Source organism: Dinoponera quadriceps, unplaced genomic scaffold, assembly GCF_001313825.1.
Source record: "Dinoponera quadriceps isolate SergipeBrazil2010 unplaced genomic scaffold, ASM131382v1 scaffold2110, whole genome shotgun sequence".
Taxonomy (NCBI): domain Eukaryota; kingdom Metazoa; phylum Arthropoda; class Insecta; order Hymenoptera; family Formicidae; genus Dinoponera; species Dinoponera quadriceps.
The window spans coordinates 494,294-510,293 of NW_014556168.1; the positions used below are offsets into that span (position 1 = coordinate 494,294).

The following is a 16,000-nucleotide window of genomic DNA, read 5'->3' on the forward strand; positions in this document are numbered from 1 at the left end:
AAAGTGAACTTACCTGACCGCGTTATCTATTCGCTTTTATTATACAGCGGTACGTTAAATATCGTGATAATGGTAACATCGTCTCACGCGTTTCCGCTGATATCTTTTTCCCGCGTTTCGGAGCAATGTTCACTCTCTCACGGAATCCGCCGAAAACGAGAATTGTGAAAATTTATATTTACATAGGAATAAGTATATTTGTATAATAGAAAATAACCACGTATTACGTCTAGACACAAGTTGGATGTAAAAATCAGAAGTTTTATAACTCTATCATGTTTCGTGTCTATCTAAACGACGCAAGTTTATACGATCGATAACAACTTTCCAAATCCTATTCAGTTATTTAGTCTGAACATGGGTGTTATTACTCGCGTATATCGCCGTTGCATTAACGGTGAAATGCTTGTCAGCATACCGCCGACCGGCAAACGTAAGCATCTTCGGAGCAAGTTTCACAAGCGATAGACCTCACCTTGGAAACTCGAGAATGTCCAACTGATTGTATGAGACACTCGAATTTGAGGGAATGGACATTTCGGAGCAGTTCGTGTCGCGTTACCATGTCAGCCCCTTCGATTGACGCGCGATAAGCACGGACCATCGATCCGAATTCCTCCCTTCGCATACTATCTTACCCCCTGAAACGTACGTACAGATCATTTTGTGCGAATCGGATAGCCAGGGGACAGAATGGAATAGTAAATTGGTCGTTGAGTATCAATTAGAGATAGAGCGAGGAACATTTGTCAATATAATTACAGACGACAGTAATTTGCAAATTATCGGAAACGTTAAATTTGGCATCAATTACTGTTCAGTATAATTTGAAGTTGCGAAACGAAAATAACTGTTCTCCAATTTCGAGGGGCATTCACGGGAAAATATCCTTTTTTTAATGACGGTAAATCTTGAGATGATAATTCATCTCCCTAAATCTTTTTATCTTAAGAAGATTTTGGCTCCCAGATGGATATAGAAATATATTTCGAGGAATATCTTCAATACTGTGTCTCGATATCGGATAACCGATAAATTTACAATGGAGCTTTGCGCTGACCCTGGTGTCAGCGAGAGATTCCTCTCGACATTCGAGAAATATAACACATCTCGGATTTATTTATCTGTTCTTTGAATCGCGAGAAGGGGATGGATAAAATAATAGAAAGAAGCGACTTATACTGTGGAACGTTTTCGTATTTCGAGCGTCGTGTTTTCTTGTCTCACTTCGCTTTATTTCCTCTCAATGATCTTACACCTTAGAAAAAGAGGTTTATGTAGGTAGACATAAATAGCGTTATCAATAGTGTACTACACCTCGTATGTGATACGCGATGGGTTTAGGCACTTTTGAACGTAATACTAAATATCGTTCACGCTTAGCCCGTATTCAGCACCATCGATAAGAGGATTTATCTTGCACTATCGCATCTCGTTTCGTTGTGTCCGTCTTTTAACGCGTATGCTCGCACAGAGAGTGCTCGTACATACAGATCTCTCGGAAGATCGTCTCGGAGGGCAATGGAGTTACTTCGCTCGTCGGGTCGACCGTAATCACGTTTCACAGCGCGTCATCTTGACGAACTGCGTACAGACTCCGGTCTCGGTTGACTCGTTGACAATATTAACTTGTTCGATCTTGATATTTGGAAGCAGCGAGCAACACGATACCGCCGAGAAACCCTAAGCATAACGTTTATCACAGATATCGGGTGCGATTTTCGGACGATTACGGCCAAGATCTGGTTACCTGACGCGGTCGATCGTCCTTACATATTTATTATGTATCCGCCGATGACGTTCGCAAATACCTGTCGCCACTATCTGGGGGAGGGGAGGGGGATACTTTCGAGGAGCTCGCTGCGGTTTTACTGCAGCAGGCCGCCTCTGTCGTAACTGACCGACCTGAAGGCGTCCTCCACGAGATCCGTTAAGCACCTGACCGCCTGCAGGAGAGCTGCGAGGAGCAACGACAACGAGAGTGAGATCAGTTTGCTGGGCACCAGAGCGTTGTCCGACGTGCTCTGATTTTTGCCCGACGTTTTCTTCTTCTTCCGCTTGTCGGTGCTCTTACCGGCGCCGTTGTCTTGAGTCTTTCCAGCCGTCGTCGCGCGCTTCGCTTGCCTCACGGGCGACTTCTCTCGCGATCGCGACGCCGTGTTATCCGAGGCTGCTTCCTTGACAGACTTCGGCGTCACCCTCTTCTGCCGATCTAGCATGGATCGTCGCTGCGACGCGAAACTCTCCAGCCTCTTCCGGAAGTCCTCCGCCGTCGCTTCGACGGCCTGCAGAAGTTCCTCGTGGGATCCTCCTCGGTCGCGTCGCAGTGGCTTATCCCGATTCCTGGTCTGCAACGTGCCCTCTGATCGTGCCTTCGCGTTTACCACCAGACGGCCGCTCGTGGACTCCAGGAAGATGTCCTGTAAAGAGGACTTACCGTTCTCCTGCTTGTCGCCGAGCTCTGAGCTCTGAAAGATCGAGTTCTCGTCCAACGAGTTCGTCCTGCTGTGCCACTTGTCGCGGCAGAAGGGCTTTTTCTCGGCGCACGCGCTGTTCAGGTTGTAATCGATCGTAATCGTGGGCTCCTCGGACGAGCAGAGCCTGATGTTCTCCTTGACTTCGTCCAGGACAATCCTTCTCGGCAGAGTCTTGTTGAGACTGTTGGGCACGAAATTCATCGTCTTGTCCGCGCACATCTGTAGACTCGAATCTTCCTCCTCTTCTCGTTGGATATTGGACCCGTCGACGCAATGGTCATCGGTCGATCTTGAAGGATTCTGTTCATCAACGTTCGCCGTGTCGGAGGACTCCTCGTTGGAGCCGGTTAGGAGAGGCGCGCTCGCGTCTCCATCCTCGTCGTCCTTAATCGTTAAGTTCTGCCCTACCCATACTTCTTCTTCCTCCTCCTCCTCCTCCTCCTCTTCATCCTCCTCCTCCTCGTCGGAGTCGAGAGACGTGGACTTCTTGGAAATAACCGGCACGATGCCGTCGGCGTAGAGAAGATCTTGCACCTCGAAGAGGCTCCGCTCGATACTCGGGCTTTTGTAGAGCAGGTTCCTCAGTTCCGGTATATCCAAGTCTTGAACATGCAGGAGGTTCTGCTCGATGTTCAGAAGGCTCTCCTCGATCTGCACCAAGCATTGCTCGATGTCGCAGGACGTACCCGAGTCTTGTTCGACATCTTTCTCGGTCTGGTCCGCGCTAGTTTTGTCCCCGTTGTCACCTTGCTTCCTCGCATTATCGTCCTTGGAGTCGTCCGACGTAACGCGAGCCTCCTCACGGCGATTCTCCGGCCACAGTTCCGACGACCAAGGAGGCATCATGCCGTAATGTTGACTGTCGTAGAACACGCGGTAGTTGCTGTGACTGTTGGCCATCTCATAATTCGCGCCTGGTCTAGTGTCCCAGGCCAGATTGTCGCTTTCCGAGGCCTCCCTGTAAGTCCGATCCCTGACGTCCGTCGCCGGACCGCCGTGCTCGCTGTGGCTGTTCGCCACCGAGTACGAGAAGGTCGCGTCGAAGTCGCGGCGGCTCGTTTCGGGATTTTTCGCGCGAAATCCCGAGTGTAGCTCCGTGTACTTGCTGTGGCTGCTCGATTCCTGATAGGCGTTGCCGTGGCTATTCGCGAGCGGATAGGTCGCGCCAAGGTCCAGCTCGCGGTATCGTTTCGCGGCGCTTCTCTTCAACCGCTTGTATATCGACCATTCGCGCTTACCGTGACTGTTCTCGTCACGGCTATCATCGTCGTTATGGTCATCGTTCTCGTCGTCATCCCCATCGTTGTACTCGACGGCGTCCTCGGAAAACGGCGCTTCCTCGCAATCGATCTCAGGGACCTCGGGGCCGAGGTCCCTGTCGTCTATCAGAATGTAACCGTGGGAGACGTTCTCGTCAAGGTCTATCCACTTCGAGGCGCGATTCTCGACGGCCCGTCGACGCCTCTTCTCGGCGCGGTGACCTCTGGGACATCGTCGTTCGCACACCGTGGGGTCATGCACATGTACTTGCACCGGGCAGAGGACATCGGGACTCCTCTCGCGCAGCGCCGCCGGCGTCGTCGCCATCAACGGCGCCGTCTCGTCCAGCAGGTTGTCCCTGGACTCGCGGTATCGATAGCCGGGGCAGGGTGTGTCGACCGGCGAATGCGAGAGGAGGTTGACGTAGCCACCGGCGCCTCTGCCGATGAGCGATCAGGTACTGGTAGACGGATTCGTTCGCTCGTGAACCACGCTGGTGTCTTGGCTCTCGTTCAGTGCGTCGTTACTCGACCTTAATCCGTGCACATTGCATATTACCTGTCGGCAGATACAGAAGAAAGAAATTGAGAATAGTTCACTAATTGGTCTTTAATAAGGCAAAGCTGGAAGCTATCTTGTCTTTCGCGTCGCGTAAAATCATCGATTATTAGAACATTTTTGCCGAATAATATAGCATATTGATAGCATAATTTAGGTTTTTAATTTGCGCGACTAGGATACACTCATACTGAAACCAAAATTTATATATGACAGAAATAAACGAATAATTTGATTAGATATATTTTTAATCTGATTGTGTATAAATTTTTGTCATAGAAAGGAAATATCAGAAAAGTAAAGAACGTCTCACTTCAGACGCTGTACCTTGGGTTGCGCGTTATCTCTAATGACAGTATGAAAAAAAAAATCTCGGGTAGTAACTATTGTGTATTGCTACTTTGTACGCTGTAAGAAAGGCAGGATATTCGGGTGTGTTGTTTATGGCATAGACCATGATTTCTGGGCAGCGATGTGTATTTAGAATCGTTTCGTTGCAAAATTTCTCAAACTGATTGTTTCGATATCCTAGCCGGGAAAAACTACTATGGTACTTTTTCGGTTTGTTCATATCTTTGAGAAAAATCCTCCGTGTGTATTTCAGCAGAATTACCTTTGGATGACTTATCCGGATGTCCCTGAACTCCTCCGTGAACGTCAGGATATAAATGCAAAACGCCATTGCGCAAAGCCATTCGGTTATCGTGCTAGCTATGTGCAGTTCCCACCCACCGTCCTCCTTGTACCATTTCCGGGGATTCGTTCCTGAAGTATATTTCAAAATGTCAATACGCTGATACCCGTGATGCAGGCAGTGATTAAAAGTCAACGAACCAACCCTTATAGGCCAAACGAGCCAGCACGCCTGTGATGATAATTACAAAGAAGCAGACTGTACTAAAGGTCGATAATGCCGTACGAAGGTGCGCGAGTCGTAATGAGCATCCTAATGGGTGTAAGTAAAACGAACATACGGCCTGCAACAGAAAAAAGATTATTATTGTTATTGTTATTGTTTCATCTTTCTTAAATTACAGATATTCAAAAGATAGTAATAAGAGTTGCGTCTATTTCATGGGAGAAAAAAGAATTTGCTGGCATAGCAAAATCTATCAGTCACTATTTAGACAGTAAAACAATTTGTTAAGAGCACTAATTGCCATTCATTGAATTATTTTGCTGAACCTACAAATTATATTTTACTGTAAGAACAAATTAATACATCTAGGAAAATACTATTTTGTTCTTACAGCAGATGAACGTGTTCGAAAGACAAATTTTTCTATGTCGGCAACAAAACTGCTCTACACTGAAAAAAGGATTTGGTGATAAGTAATTTGGTGAATATTTGCCGATCAAATATTTGATTGGTGCAAATAAATAATTTAGCTCCATGTACTGTATATACAGTACTGTAGTTCCGTATATTTAGTAGACGGAACTAAATTATTTAATTGCAGTAATTAAATATTTGGTCGGCAAATATTCACGAAATTTTAATACCAAATCCTTTTCTCAATGTAGTTACGAATAATTCACTAATTTCGTTAATTAAATTTTATCACTGCCGGAACGAATAATGCATTAGCGATCATGTGATTTCGCTATAATAGTAAAATCATTTTTCTCCGTATTGCAGAGCGCGATATCTTCGTACGTACCTGTGTCCAAAAATACGCGGTACCACCTCCGAAGCAGAGAAATGCACCGATAATATGAACTATGATCATCGAGGTTTCTTGAAAGTTCGCGACGATCGATAAACCGGCGGTCGATAGTAGGCCGAAGATTAAGGCCCAATGGTTCCACTTCGGCAATGAGGCCGACGAGCGAAAGACGCTGGTGCACTCTCGAACTTGGGCATATCTTATGTAGATCATAAAGCCCACTGCAATACGAAATGTCAACCTCTTAAATTCCGATGCGATAATAGGAAGGTCAACCGCTCTAGACAGTGGTGCAATCAATATTGGACGAATGTCCGCACGTGTCTTGGTAATATTGGGAAAGGCCATCGACGTAAAACACGCATCGCCGATGGTGCTCACCCATTTATGGAAAATGTCGCAATATCTATATACGTACTGAGCAAAGCAATTATGTTGACGGCTTGGGAAAAAATGCAGCTCTCTGGTGCGGTAGCCGCTGCTTCGGAGATGTATGGAAAACCAGCTTCCACGTGTCCCATTAAGACTGCGATTACGTACCTGCGAATTGCAAAATAATCTCTTAAGGATCGGTTATACCATTATTGATTTTCACTGACTGGTATGGTGAACGAATCAAAAGCCAATATTGCGATATAATATATTTTGACGATAGCTCGCAAAAAATTGTGTTAAAAAAAGTTACACTAGTAATCGTACACATGTATACGACTTGGAAATATGGGATTGAAATTACGTTAAAATGAAGACTGTAGGCAGAGAGACGAAGACAGCGATCGGTAGGTAATGCAGATTCGCCAAAAACTCCTGTTTCTCCATGATTTCGATTGTGTGCTTGTTGTCAGTGATAGAGCGAATGATAATGACGTCAGTCGCCGACGTCTGCGATCGACGCCGCTATCGGGAAGAATTTCGCGTCGATGCAGCCGCCGACGAGTCACGGTCATTCATGCTCCTTGATGGCTATTCATAGATCTCTCAATCCTCTACTTGTTGAGTATCAGCCTCCACAATGTCTGGTCCTACGGCAGTGCCGTAACTCAACTGCCATTAATGTCTCTTGGTGTAGTTCTGCAAGAGAAATAATTGCCCTTGGCTTCTCGCAACACTACTACTTTGTCTTATATAACGCTGTGATTAATATTATCTGTGTGCTAAATCACGCTCACGTTGACAACGATTGTACTAAAGAAATTTTTTTAACACGCATTTTGGAAGAAATTATCATACACGATTTAGAAAAAAAAAAATTAAGAAATGTTTCAAACGTTATATTTCGAATAAAAAAAAAATAAGAATTAAAAAAATTAATGCAATTTTGATAAATATGTTTTTAACCGTACAAGTAGATTAGAAAAAGTTTTATTCTTTGAGAGATCGGCCTCAATTATACTATTATAGAATTTTAACTTCGGACTTGATCGGTAGGATATTTAACCCTTTTAGTGCCGGGAGCCGATATATCGGCTCCTGCTACACCGGCGAGAAGTGCCAGAGCCGATATATCGGCCCGCACCTTGTAGCGCTTTACTATTCGCATTGCGAGAGATCTCTATCAAAATAAATTTAAAATACGTTATAAATAGTCTAATTTCATTACGAGAGAATTAAAATAAATAATTTTTAAATATTGCTTTTCGTTTGGTTTTTATGAGCCTTTTACCAAATCCTAGTAAAATCAGCCGGTTATCTTCGCATAAGCACCTCTTTTTCGCCCGGCACTAAAAGGGTTAATGTTGGACCGTGAAAAATTGCAAAGAAAAATACGGTAACAAATGAAAAAAAATTATTCCAGTCATTTCGTTCATACGTGCAACAGAATGAATCTATTAACATTTTGTATATTCGACAACGTTTAGCTCGTTGGACGCATTCGCATTAAAATCCATCGAGGTATGTGGATGAATTTGCATTGAATATGCACTCATGTAAATGCGCTGATAAAAATGCGAACGACACGTCAAATTAATGAGCGTACGAACGCGGGCGTTGTCTGCCTAAAGAAGAATAACGCAAGCGGTATAGTGTGAAGCCACGAGGCGGAAGTGGACAATTCCCCATGAGCTGGTAACCCCCGATCAAATAAAACCTTCCCATAATGACTCAGTATGATTTTCTCGCACATATAATTTTCTGCTTGTCATGCATTAAAGGTTAAAAATCGATGAAGAATGTTTCGATTACGTGTTAGTAACGTAGCGTGCAACAAACAAAGTTATACGCTCGTGTTTATTTTTACCACGCGTATTGTTGTAAAAAGCATATCTGGAGCAGATCTCTTAACGTCATTTGAGAAGTGAAGCACTACCAGAATCGCACTAATTGCTAGAATCACTGGTAAAACGCACTTGACGGCATACATCAGGCGGTGACTCGCTGAATTTCCACCCTGGGAACGGTGGTGTATTCACTACCCTGTCGTTCGTAAGGTCGCTCGGACTATTGGAGTTCTTCAAGGTCTTCACTTTGTGCGGCACACGTTGAAAATCGTAAGACGACTTTCCGCACGCAATCGAGAATTTTGAAGTCGTCAGCGTTTAGGCCGGCGTAAGTCTCGCGTAAGTTTTCGGAAGGGCGAAACTCCGCAGGGTCGCGGTGAAACTCGTCGGGAAATGCAGAGGTTATGGCCTGTGGTGGTAGGTGCGCGATCGATGTTGCGTCAACGAATACGACGCTCTCGGCAGCTGCGCCGCTGGGTCGCTATCGTTGCTGTCGCCCGACACGTTCGCCAAAGACTGTTTATCTGGTCTAGTGTGCGCGGTCTAACTACTGCTTCCCGTCACTGACGTGTTCATTTAGTCAAGATTAGTAACGGCGACCACTTTAAAAGCAGATATGGAAAATTACATGCCAAATGTTTGTTGTAGAATATTGAAATGGATTCGGAATTCGTTAAAATCTTTATGATAAAATCTGTTTCCACAAGAAAAGAAATCTTACGTTCGCTTTGGGCTATCTTATGTGTGGCTTGAAGTTTGGCTTTGGTATTCTTTATTAATTAGAGTTCAAGCACATAATTGCTACAATTATAATATATTTAATGAAATTCTACTCTAAATCGTGAGATAACTAATTTTCAAAATGGAACAATGATTTGTGGCGCGAACAAGAGCTTTGCAAAAGAATCTATATCAAATTTTCAATTAACACTATAGCAAATTGAATAAAACAATATATTATTACAAAAAGGTGAGGAAATCAAGAAATTTAATAGATTGAAATGTGAGTATCAATATAGTTTATATAAAGCGCGTAAAAGTGAGAAATGGCTAGACAAATAATTGTTAAATATTGTAAAATATTATTTGGCACTGTTATTATATCCCATCACATGCTATCTTTCGATAGATGGCGATGCTTTAAGAAAGAAATCGTATTTATCAAGAATAAATTGTTATCATGCGCATTTAATCCATTATTTTTACCGGGTTTATTACTCTCATAATTTGGGATCATTAGAGAACTTTGGAGGACCATCAGCTACTAGAACATGTGTTTGATGCGGTTTGAACACAAAGCATATATTACATCAAAGAACTCCGACGCGGTCTTACCGACCGCACGATATGCCGACATCTGGTGTTGGATAGCATAACGACGTAAATGATACTCGATGTATCGTATGTCACAAAAGCATGTCCATTGTCCTAGAAATATAACATTTCATCAATATTTATACTATTCCAAATTTAGTTAAAATCTTGAAAAAAAATACAGCATAATATATTTAATAAAGATATAATGTACTTAACAAAACATCCTAACAATATAAATTCAGTCTCAAACAAAAATTGAAGTAGAAGATTGGCGAACACTGAGTAAAAAATATGACACGTTGACACAGTGATACGATGAATTTAATCACGCTTTTTTCTTATATAACCGTGGTTGGAACAGAAGTTTATCACCGCGAAAAGCCAAGTCACATGATCGATCATACGAGTGTTCTTCCACCTGCGCTCGCGTGCGATCTTACGCCGTCCGAATTTCGATCCTTGATTTGATAACGGCGTATCTATCACAATCTATAAAATTAGAACGTATCTCGCAGCTGTATCTAAATTAATGGCACCTTACAACTAATGAGGTCTTAAGAAAGAGAAAGTCGGTATTCGTGTTATTTTCTTCTTATTTCCGGCTGTATTATACATGGCTGCATCTTTAAATAACATTTTTATTCGTTTTCTTCACGATCGCACGACGAACGAATAATATATATGTCGACTCTTAGCCATCCGTCGTGACTGAATCGTTTTCTTTTCTTTTCGTTTGTTGCGTTTGCAACATGTCCGCGTTGCGTTTCGCTTTTCAATCTCCTGCCGTTCTTTCGTTGCGATCATATGTAATAATAGTCAAATATAGAAGATAGATTAGGTAAGCTGTTAATTTAACTATAAATGGACATAGAGAACGCTTGACAAATCGATGTAGGAAATAATTTACGTATCCTGTGGCACGGTCACTTCCGTTTTGCAGGACTTCTCCGCGATTTTGTCCAAATACGCTAACTAAAACAAAATTATTTAAAACGTTAGCGATCACTCTTTTATAAATAATGCAACTTAATCGATGTACCGTAACTACGGGATCTTCGAAGTTAATTAATCGAAATTCCGGAACGAAAGTGAGGAGGAACGCGCAGTACACGATCGCGAGGATCCATTCGCATATCGTACTAGCGACATGCCAGCCCCAACCACCGTCCGCCGGTAGCCACTTCTTGTAATCGTTACCTGCGTGTGTAACAATTATCTTCATATTAACTACTTGATTGAGTCTCTGAATACTTAAGCTTTATTTTAATCTTAATTTTTATTCAACGACAAAATTGAAATCATGGTGCGAGTAAATTTTTGCACTTACAGTACTTATCCACTTTGCGTGCAAATAATTAAGGAATCTCGCCAACAAATATACGTTACGGATTGTGTAATTATAAACTATATATTTTACATTATGTACAAGTCGTGACTTATGTGCTTACCCTGAAATTCAGACATCGAAATATAACCAAGAACAATCGTGGCAATTGTCAATTTTAACGTGAGGGCCGAGAGAATTGCGCGTACATAAACGACAGTCGTGCCGTTCACGGCTGGTACCATCTTATAGCTCAGATATGTCTAAAAGGATTTGCTATAATCATTTTACGATGATAAAATTATTATTATTATTATTATTTTTTTTTTTACATAAAAACTGTTATTGCTTGGCATTAAATCATAATTTTGGTCAAGTCGGCAAATCAACGCGTGTCAAGGAAATGGATACAAAAGAGGTCAGCGAAAAATCTTTTTAGAAATAGAAAAAGAAAATGCGCTTGCAAAAATTAGAGTTAAATTAACTAAAACATACCTAGTAAAAGAAAAAGATGTAAGGAACGACAAGAATAATAAAATATAGAAATTGAGAACAAAAACGTTCGTCTGGCCAATGAGTTGTTGGCAAATGAATGACTCCTAAGCGAGGTCTACGATAGAACGTAAAGATTCGCGTTGCGATGTACCTGAAGACAGAAATAGAGAGTGCCGGCGGAGAAGCAAGTCATCGCTCCCACCATGTGAGCGGCGACTACGCGGGCTTCTTGAAAATTAGCGAGTATGTCAAGACCGAAGCAGGCGAAGATGCCACAGTAGGCGGTCACTACTACGAGCCTTTTGTCCACCAGATCATGACCTCTTTCTTTTTGCCACTGCAGGACCTGTCGGTGTCTGATATAAACGCAGCATCCGACTGTGAAAAATACAAATTGCATTTTCCATTGCGCCCACAGGTGCAATTTATTCGTCTTATCGCAATTTATCAAGGGTTTTTGTGATATTTTAATATTTCGCGATTAATTTTGTTTAGATTCATCCTTCTGAATTTTTGTTCGAGTAATTATTCAAAGGGGAATGTAGATTTTGAAAGTATAAAATAGAATACGATTTATCCGGGTTTAATTTGTCTGAAGAGTTGCTTTTGAATGGCTTGTACGTACGCAAAAGGGCCGCGATGTTCAGACACTGAGCAAATATGCACGATTCCGGCGACAACGTGCCGGTCTCTGATATATAAGGGAATCCAGGCACCACGTGGTCCCACTGCACCGATATGGTGTATCTGAAACATGAGCCCGTTCATAAACTATGAACTTGTGTGGAGCGAGCGAGTATATAAAACGTTCGCATCGTGTTTCCACGACTCTCTCGGCCATGCGCAAAGCTTCTTTACGGTGGGCTTATCGTCATTAATAAGTCAATAATTCCGCGGCATGTATTCGCTGCTCCACGACGGAAAATATAATACTTCATAGTCAAGAAGCGAGAGATATAAAAGGAAAAAAAAATTAATTTTTATTTTACATGCATTCAGATTAATAAATTATCGAGTATTATCCGTATTGAGAGTTTTGCGTTTAGTAATCGATCATAAGAATTTGATCGCATGCAAGCAAAATATAGATTAAGATTTTTCAAGAATGATGAGAAATACGGATAATAATATTAGGAAATTAACAAATTCTATTTTGCGACTACTAAACTATTGAACAGAGACAAAGGTTTTAAAGCATTACGTTCAAAATAATCACTTGGGACCTTAATTTGCGCAGAAAATATATTCATCATGACTTATCGCTACCTGATCTTTAACGATTTCGCCTATCGTACTCTCGTCGTTCTCGCGAGACTTACGTAATCACAAATGTCACGGGAATTAAGATGAACAGGCTCAATGGTAGCACGTGCAACTTCCCGTACGCCATCTTCGTCCTACGTGCTGCAAGACACGTTGTCTCTTATCTCAAATCGTTAAATTGTGCGGTTCATCGCGTCCTGTACTCGCGCCTCTGTACATATCGAGACGGTCACAAGATTGGTGGCAAAACGAATGGCCGCAAGGGGTGATCGATGGATTAACTGATGAGAGATAACAGAGAGATGCGAGCGATCAGACTGATTGAAGAAGGGGTTGTGAAGTGACACATAGCTCAGTTCATAAAAGTTCCAGGAGCGCAGAATATGACCCAAGAGAGCGGGACCCTACATTTGATTTATGATGTTCGTCCCACGATATAGTTCGTGGTCTCGTCAGGGATGGAAAAATGATATTTCCGAATTATACCGGAGTTTTAATCAACCTTCTGCGCCAAATGCGAAACAAACAGATGATTTCGTCTTATTAGCGCAATCAGTGTTACATAGGATTATTATATTACGTTAGCCCTAACATGAAATTTGGTTATTCTCCTATTTTAAATGTGTCAATTGCTATATTTTTATTTATTCGCTTATAGCGATAAAACGTTCGGGCAGGCATTTAATTGAAAATGTCTTCTTGTATTATTAATTTACAGTCTGTCTAATAAGAACATGACCGGGTAAACTTTTGTTTAGAAACCATTATATCGAAAAGTTTTGAACGAATAGAACTCTTTCCCTACGACGCATTATACAGAAAATTTCAATTATTGTTTGATTTTTGTTAGAGAACGATATATTTAACGATGAATGCCGAAGTACAGGGAGTAGACCGAGTCAAATCGGATCGATATAAGCTTTGAGATAATTGTTAGTTTTTTGTTTCAAACGAATGTAGAGGAAGCGTACAACCGGCACGATAAAACAACTCGTTTGAGGCAAAAAAACTACTACAACTTTCTCAAAGTTTATATTGATCCGATTCTTCCTGTGATCCAATTCACCTCGGTCTATCGGAGAATTTAAGTGCTAAGAAGCTGGTCGAAATTTATCAGCGAGCATTAATACCACTTGCCGAAAAGTGATTTCGAAGAGATTGGATCTTTCAAGAGAACAACGACATTAGAGTCGTCTTTTATTTCTAATGGAAGGAAGAAAATAACACTAGACTGGCCATCACAGTCACCAAACGCAAATTCAATTGAAAATGTCTGGGCATTAATGAAAAGCTGCATGGGGAAAAGTGTTCACGATGTAATAGATTCGTTCAATATGGTGATCTTTATCTCGAGAGTTTGCTATAAAATTAGTGCAAGGAAGTATGGTTTGTCAGACAATAATTGACAACGACTCACCAATATAAAAGCGTTACAGTGATCGCATAGTATGTATCTTTTTATTTTTTAATAATAAATAATGTAAAAGTTATGCTTTTATTACATAGACAGATTGTATATTGTCGATATCTTGGGTAAAATCTTGTTACATTGGTTTTTGTTAGAATACGAAATAGGATTTGTTCTTTAACATTAACGGAGGAAGAGATCATAGGAAAAGTGCTAGCTTGATAATTGAGAATCTGCTGTTGTAAAAATTATGGTCGTCAGGACTTACCTCGAGGACTCGGTCGAGTCTCGTGCGACTTTTTTCGCAAGAATATAACTGTCACGACTCATGCCACAGGGGCATTTGATTGCGAGACGCCTTGGAGCGATTGTCCGCCGCCGTGCGTTACCTCTTATCGTACACATCGTGCCAATCGCCACGCACACAATTGCGTGGTAATGAACACGCGACGCAAGACAATATGATAAACGCGCGACTCGATACACTTATACACTTACCTCAATACACCTCTCGAACATTTCTCTCGGAGAATTCCGAGATAGAAACTAGGACATTCGCCCGGTTCGTGCAAGTTGAAATGAAACGATGATAATTCGAACCTGGAAGCCAAATCGAGTAATTGGAGCGAAATTCATGAGGTAGCGTCTATTTCCGTTCTCAAATTAACATTCCGGAGCTTTAATTTCAAATTAAGTCACATCAGATGCATGGTGATTCAGAGATATTTTTTATTTGATGGTCGCTGAATCGAACGCGCATAACATATGCGTGTTTCATTTGAAACTAATAGGTCAACCAGAAATGCGTAATTAACGTGGCGATATTGATATCGCATTCATTGGAATGCGTAATTGGGTCGTTTGGCCGTGTCGTTTGATCCAATTTCAAATCGAGCTTGTTATGGCGTAGAGAGTTTCACATTGATTAAATGCTCGTTTGAAATTGAAAGATTTTCCATTCGGGTTGATAGAGAGTCTGTAATCGGGACATTTTGCGAGAAATGATGATGATACAAGTTTCATGTATTTGAATCACATTTTTATATTAATAACATTACGATTATATAATATATTCGGCAGTTTTGTTTTTATGGGGTATATTTAGCGATTCGACACACACACACATACACACACACACACACACTATGAAAAAATTGATAGATGGTGGATCGATTTCCTGTTGGAACTCCTTTGTTGGAACTCTTTTTCTTTTAATATAATTTTGTTTTAGAGGGAAAATTATTCTGTAAAAAAAAAATGTTCATAATCCAAATTGAGAATATACGGTTTTATTTTTTCACGAGATTCGTACTGTACTTTAAATGGCAGTTGTTTAATATCTTTTTCTTTTTTATTTTTATATTAATCGTATAAGTAATTATAAAAAAGAGAAAAAGCACGCTTTACATATATACCACACAATAACGTATTTCGATGATTTTTATGGCGCAGTATTGTTTCAAAAAAGATATAATTTATCCGAGTAGATCCTCTCACACACGTTAAATCCTGAAAGACGCGATTGATGTTATTAACGTTGGAACAATCTACGTCTGCATACTTTTAATATATATACGGCAGTATATATACGGCAGTAATATCGAGTATTGACACTCTGATATAAGTAGTACGATAAAAAAGGGACAAATAAATCGATTATTATGCATTATTAATGTGGAGTCGATCGCTGCGCCTCGATGTAGACCGAAAAAACTGTTATAGACAATATATATGTGTATATGCTCGTATTTTCACGGCTTTACCGCCGTCTCTAAATCGCGATCGGACTAGTTTTCGAATCTTAAGCTAGCGTGTCTACATACAAGCATTACTTCTCTCACTTTTCCACTGCCAGTTCTTATTTTCATCGTAGCAAAACATGCACCGACGTCTCAAACATTCATAAAACTCGGCAAGAACGAAAAGTTCTTGACAAAACGACTTTAATTTTGCATGTTGCTTTCCTTTCTTTCTATCGTTCTAAAAGTATAATTTGCCAGTTAATGTTATTT

General features: G+C 41.2%; 2 protein-coding genes across 2 annotated transcripts; both read right to left on the reverse strand.

Moving 5' to 3' along the window:
* Positions 1 to 1,182: 1,182 nt before the first annotated feature.
* Positions 1,183 to 8,685, reverse strand: LOC106747076. Its single transcript, XM_014624352.1, has 7 exons — positions 8,311 to 8,685; positions 6,699 to 7,033; positions 6,381 to 6,502; positions 5,957 to 6,183; positions 5,134 to 5,272; positions 4,850 to 5,060; positions 1,183 to 4,176 (listed from the first exon to the last, which is right to left on the reverse strand). The coding sequence occupies exons 2-7, from the start codon at positions 6,779 to 6,781 to the stop codon at positions 1,869 to 1,871; spliced, it is 3,090 nt and encodes a 1,029-aa protein (XP_014479838.1). The 5' UTR covers positions 6,782 to 7,033; positions 8,311 to 8,685; the 3' UTR covers positions 1,183 to 1,868.
* A 1,421-nt stretch (positions 8,686 to 10,106) lies between these two features.
* Positions 10,107 to 14,306, reverse strand: LOC106747075 (DNA damage-regulated autophagy modulator protein 1-like). The gene is made up of 7 exons (XM_014624351.1): positions 14,257 to 14,306; positions 12,637 to 12,721; positions 11,943 to 12,064; positions 11,469 to 11,695; positions 10,947 to 11,085; positions 10,538 to 10,695; positions 10,107 to 10,470 (listed from the first exon to the last, which is right to left on the reverse strand). The coding sequence occupies exons 2-7, from the start codon at positions 12,705 to 12,707 to the stop codon at positions 10,402 to 10,404; spliced, it is 786 nt and encodes a 261-aa protein (XP_014479837.1). The 5' UTR covers positions 12,708 to 12,721; positions 14,257 to 14,306; the 3' UTR covers positions 10,107 to 10,401.
* Between the last annotated feature and the right edge of the window lie 1,694 nt (positions 14,307 to 16,000).

Excerpts from the sequence above, each read along its gene's own strand:
- LOC106747076 (XM_014624352.1), bottom strand. The coding sequence starts at position 6,781 with ATGGAGAAACAGGAGTTTTTGGCGAATCTGCATTACCTACCGATCGCT. Across the intron at positions 6,503-6,698 it reads CCTACAGTCTTCATTTTAAC|GTACGTAATCGCAGTCTTAA; the intron begins GTAATTTCAATC and ends TGCAATTCGCAG. Across the intron at positions 5,273-5,956 it reads CCGCGTATTTTTGGACACAG|GCCGTATGTTCGTTTTACTT; the intron begins GTACGTACGAAG and ends TTTCTGTTGCAG.
- LOC106747075 (XM_014624351.1), bottom strand. The coding sequence starts at position 12,707 with ATGGCGTACGGGAAGTTGCACGTGCTACCATTGAGCCTGTTCATCTTA. Across the intron at positions 12,065-12,636 it reads CCCGTGACATTTGTGATTAC|ATACACCATATCGGTGCAGT; the intron begins GTAAGTCTCGCG and ends CTCATGTTTCAG. Across the intron at positions 11,696-11,942 it reads GAACATCGCGGCCCTTTTGC|TCGGATGCTGCGTTTATATC; the intron begins GTACGTACAAGC and ends TATTTTTCACAG.